Below are 5,006 nucleotides of genomic sequence, written 5' to 3'. Positions count from 1 at the left end.
TTTTGTTATTGTATATAATATTCATACTTTAATGACTTTAATGGACTCATAAAAAAATCATTGAAAATTTATATATTTGAAAATTTTATAGAGTTTTTAAAGTCAAATTTAATATCATCAGACTTTTTTAAACTTATAAAAAAAATATTTTTTTATAGCTATAAACTTTCATAAAATTTATAAAAAATCTAAATTGAATATCTCTGTAATTTTTGAACTCCATAAAACTCTTTAAAATAATCAATTCTCCCACGATGAATACATCCCTTCTTTATCCTAACTAGATCTGATGATTTCTAAAAGCTATAAATCAACATGAATTTGAAGCTTCTGTTGGTTCGAAATATTATGATTTGCTCGAATATAAGACCATGTTTGGAAAGATGAATTTCAAATAAATTCGGAATAAATTTATCATCAAATTAACAAATATAATAGTAATTATATCATATTTTCATTTGAGATATGGAGCTCCATCTTATTCAATTCATATAAATTTTGTTGCCATAAAATCAACTTCGTAAAACCGTTTCACAAAAGACATATTACATACTTATAACAAGAACGAGTTGAATTCATGATAATAAAATGTGACTACATATCATAACCTCTACTAATTGCAATCAAATTGATTGTTTGATTCAGAATAAAATACAATAAAAACATTTGATCTTGAAAAAACTTGACTCAAATCAAATATTAGCAGCCAAATTTGCAGTCAAATACATCGTAATGTTAAGACATGCTTCATAATAAGGTAAGGATGATGATAACAATCTTGAAACTACACGGCCAATCCCGGCGGCGCCTCGCCCACGGCCGGCGGAGGAGCAGCCATCGGCTTGATTTCTTGGTACGGCGCCTTCTCTTTGATTCTGCGACGCAGTAAAACAGAAACGGTGGGATCAGTGGAAAGAGTCGAATTCAAGATTCTTTCTATGTGCTGTCGAATTACCTGTCCTTCCTCTTCTCCAGGAATCGGGCCAGTGAGTTTCGCCTCGCAATCGGCAGATCGCAGCCAAGCGACGGTATGGGAGCGTGGAGGGTACGCTCCGGCGGTACGAAGCTGGGTATCAGGTTCGGGATGCCGGTGGTGGACTCCGAAGGGCTCTGGGCCGCGAAGGCGGTAGGGTGATGGTGGTTCTGGGTGCCGCTGGGCTTGTTAGCTAACAACATGATTTCACTGACCTTGTCCGCCGGGAAATCATCGAACACGAGCACTTGTCCGCCGTAGAAAATCGTCATCTGGGCAGCTTCCGCACCGGATTTTGCACCGCTGCACACAAATCACCCACAAAAATCACACCGCGACTTCAAAGTGCAGAAGGTAGAAGAATCATTTACCTAAGATCGGACTTCTTCTGGGCTTCTTCTTCACCGGCAGGAAGCTGCGTCTCGCCAGATTTCTCCATTATCGGGAACAAATTCATCGTCCCAGTTACAGACGTCGCGGAAGGCCCTTAAATTCACAAAAAAAAAAAAAAAATCCAACATAATTAAAACCCAAATCCAGAAACTCACAGATCTGGCAACCCAAAAGGAAAAAAACTAAAGAAAACAAGATCATACCAGGTGATTCAAATTTCTGAGCTAAGCCTAGCGTAAGATCTCCGAAACTGCCCTTCTCTTTCAGGTACTGGCTCAAGAGACTGCAAGTCTTGGAAAAGTTGGACCTGCCGCCCGTCATCTTACCGGAATCCACGATCTTGGACGAACCCATATCTCTCTCCTTCGCATTTAATACTGCAAATGATGTCTTTATACACAATCAAACTGTGCTTTTTGCAGAGATCAAAAAAAAAAAGCACGAGGAATGTGTGATGGATGCTATTGAACAACCCAAAAAAAAAATCGTAGAATTGTTCTTAGTCGCTTTCAACTTATTTTTGTCTACTAGTATATTTTCCGTGCATTGGACGATGTTATTTTATATATTTAATTATTAAATTAAATTTAATAATTATGAGTTATAAGATAACAATAAAATTGTTACCTAATTGATTTCTTTATCATCGTGCTCGACATAGAAGAGAACTGTTACTATTAAAAATATAAAAATAATATTTAAAAATCACTAATTATTTTGCATATAGAAACTTTAAAAAATAAATTAATATTTTTCCATGGTCAAAATTATCAAAATTATTATATGAATTTTGCTTAAAATTTTTAATTATTATTTAATAAAAAATATTTATACTAAAGCTCTAATGAAGATAAATAATAATAATAATAATAATAATAATAATAATAATAATAATACAATTTATGGATAACCAATATATCAGAATTCACGATGACACTACGTAATAATATATACAAATTTAATATTTTAGAAAGTATGTATAACTAAATATATAAAAATATCACAAAATCTAAAATCAGAACGTAATTAAATGAAATTATATAAATACATATATTTAAGTGTATTTTATGTTTTCAAGAGAAATCAGATTCACATCTGAATTTTAGAAAGGAAATGGAAAGGACTTCACATTTAATTACGTATTTATTTGAGAATATTTAATACATTACACTTATTCTTATATATTTATATATAGATTATTTATTTTGGTCCTTTCATTTTCAATTTATGGTATGTATGGCCGGTGGATTCAAACATTCAATGGATCACTTTATATTTCATCCCCAGCATGCATGTATTCAGATAACTGTGTTTCGCACTTGCATGTTTCCAAATTCAACAATTTTATTCCCAAGCGAAGATGGAACCACCTTCCGGTGGATTGACATAGTTGCTTGAGCTCTACATCAACCCACTCAGTCCGTCGATAGGGCGCTAACATCGTACCTCAGAAAATACGACCATCCTAGCAAGAAACAAGGATCAATATCTTGAGAATTCGGAAATATGCCAGATGTTATGAAGTCGGAACCAAAATCGTAGCTCATTGACAAAAATCGTAACTCAGATGAAATACATTTAAAAATGGCTTACAAGACACATTTTTAAATTTGGGAAAAATCAGACCAGCAGCTATATCAAAAACTATAATCTATATCTGATACATTTTGAGATACCGATTCTTTAACCAAGTGTCCTTGTTCGTCGTACAGATCGAGATTCTCGCAGGGAGAAGGAAAAACCGTCCCGATGACACGGCCTTGAACGAAAGCACACTGGAACACATGTTTCTTTTTGTATGTTAACCCTACTGACATATCCTGAAACATAACATTTCTTACAGGAATCTCTTCACTTCCTTGTATACGGACAGGCACACGTACACCTTCTCCATGTATTGAGGTGTAACTAATGTCTTCTAGTATGGGGACGGCCTTAGGATCAAATCCCATGTCTGGATGTTCGTTATAGTCTGTCTTGATGACGATACCAACACGAAGGTCATCAAATGTAATATTTCGATATGATATTTTTCGAACATATCCCCCTCTTCCAGGGGCTGTCTTGATTCGGACACCACGCCTTGAGTTCCATATGTGGATGTTTTCTATAGTGATGTTTGATACACCACCAGACATCTCGCTGCCTATTGATATGCCGGCGCTGTTAGGAGCAAATATATCTCTCGTTATGGGCAAATTTGGATGCATAAACATTTAGCTTCAAATATAAATAACAAACATGGTATATTTAAACTATTTCTTCAACAAGAACGTAGATGCATTCTTCTTTTGCACATGATATTTGTATAACATTTCCTACAAAACACCTCCATCAAATGGGCAATATTTGGAATGGGAGTAAGCAATGGTACTTTCTCACCTGACATTGGAGCGAACAATGAGGTTTCGTATGAGTATATTTGTCGAAGGGCGTCCATATGCAGTCCCATATTGATCCCAACCACTTTTTATGGCAATGCCATCATCTCCTACGCTTATGTAACAGTCCTCAATCACCATATCTTCACATGAATCTGATCATCCCATACAGACGAACCAAAAGATATATCATCAAAGGTAAAGCTTACACACATAACATATCATCAATGGTCATGTAGAAACATCATTTACGCCTCAATTATCATAAAATCTGAATTTGTCATCCAACATAAGGTTGTCACTTTATGATCTAATGTTAGAAGTATAACTGATATTAACAGTATAATTCAAATTTTGTAAACCGTGCAATAGCCAAAATACCATGTTTTGATTGTTGTACCATATAGGCAACAAACATGACAGTAGGGGAAATTATTTATTTCCAACAGTAAGAAGAAGCAACATTGCTCATCCATTGATTTGGTACAGTACAATATACAAGAAGAAACTTACCAGGATCTATGCCATCGGTATTTGGAGCTCCTGAAATAGGAGCCAGGATGGTCAAATTTTTTATGGTCACATTCTTGCAATCGTATGGATGAAGTGTCCAAAAGGGAGAATCCTGTAAAGTTATGTTAGATATCAGTATGTTGCTAGACCACATAATCTGTACAAGTGGTCCTCTGGTGTGGTTAAGAAGCTTTTGCCGGTATTTCTTCCACCACATTTGACCTTGACCATTAATGGTGCCGTTATGTCCTGTTGCAATCCGACATGCCAGCATTCAGAAAAAAAGGGTATACTTTATGTATATTAGAATAGAATTTTGCTCCATTTTAACCTAGTTTGACCTCATCTACCTATACCCCTAATTTTACAACTATTTAGACTTGGACTTGAACAAGAATTCCATCTAAATGCTGACCTGTAATTACAATATCTTTGAGATTTTGGCCATGAATTAAGCTTCCATATCTTGGTCCAGCATGTTCTCGCCCATATCCATATGAAGGCAATGGGGGCATGAGAGGCCAATACTTCTCATCCTACAAATATTGTAATGAAAGTAAAAAGCCAAGAACAACATCATGTGTGAGATAAATAACATGTTGAGACTTACATGGCTCTACAATTCTCGGGCAAAGATCCAAAAGCATGATTAAATTTAAAAAATGTTATGAAATCATGTCAAAAGTGGTATAACAATATTTATCTCCAAGAATGCAGTGATGATATGTAGAAATTTAGTTATGGAA

General features: G+C 35.0%; 2 protein-coding genes across 2 annotated transcripts; both read right to left on the bottom strand.

Annotated features, from left to right (window-relative positions):
- Positions 1–553: 553 nt before the first annotated feature.
- On the bottom strand, positions 554–1,812 carry LOC140818570 (protein TIFY 10B-like). The gene is made up of 4 exons (XM_073178572.1): positions 1,570–1,812; positions 1,345–1,459; positions 956–1,276; positions 554–875 (listed from the first exon to the last, which is right to left on the bottom strand). Exons 1-4 carry the CDS (start codon positions 1,718–1,720, stop codon positions 785–787), a joined length of 678 nt encoding a protein of 225 aa, XP_073034673.1. The 5' UTR covers positions 1,721–1,812; the 3' UTR covers positions 554–784.
- A 1,088-nt stretch (positions 1,813–2,900) lies between these two features.
- Positions 2,901–4,796, bottom strand: LOC140818568 (probable polygalacturonase). Its single transcript, XM_073178570.1, has 4 exons — positions 4,676–4,796; positions 4,261–4,509; positions 3,749–3,902; positions 2,901–3,529 (listed from the first exon to the last, which is right to left on the bottom strand). The coding sequence occupies exons 1-4, from the start codon at positions 4,773–4,775 to the stop codon at positions 3,004–3,006; spliced, it is 1,029 nt and encodes a 342-aa protein (XP_073034671.1). The 5' UTR covers positions 4,776–4,796; the 3' UTR covers positions 2,901–3,003.
- Positions 4,797–5,006: the final 210 nt, after the last annotated feature.

The sequence above is a fragment of the Primulina eburnea genome, chromosome 17 (genome assembly GCF_022965805.1).
Source record: "Primulina eburnea isolate SZY01 chromosome 17, ASM2296580v1, whole genome shotgun sequence".
NCBI classification, from domain to species: Eukaryota; Viridiplantae; Streptophyta; class Magnoliopsida; order Lamiales; family Gesneriaceae; genus Primulina; species Primulina eburnea.
The sequence above is the reverse complement of the archived record's forward strand: the minus strand, read 5'-3'. Positions and strand labels throughout refer to the sequence as shown.

Coding starts and splice junctions, on each gene's coding strand:
- LOC140818570 (XM_073178572.1), bottom strand. CDS start 1,720: ATGGGTTCGTCCAAGATCGTGGATTCCGGTAAGATGACGGGCGGCAGG. Junction 1,277..1,344: donor CAGAAGAAGTCCGATCTTAG/GTAAATGATTCT, acceptor ATTTGTGTGCAG/CGGTGCAAAATCCGGTGCGG. Junction 876..955: donor CTGGAGAAGAGGAAGGACAG/GTAATTCGACAG, acceptor ACTGCGTCGCAG/AATCAAAGAGAAGGCGCCGT.
- LOC140818568 (XM_073178570.1), bottom strand. CDS start 4,775: ATGCCCCCATTGCCTTCATATGGATATGGGCGAGAACATGCTGGACCA. Junction 4,510..4,675: donor CAAAGATATTGTAATTACAG/GTCAGCATTTAG, acceptor GGATTGCAACAG/GACATAACGGCACCATTAAT. Junction 3,903..4,260: donor TACCGATGGCATAGATCCTG/GTAAGTTTCTTC, acceptor TGGGATGATCAG/ATTCATGTGAAGATATGGTG.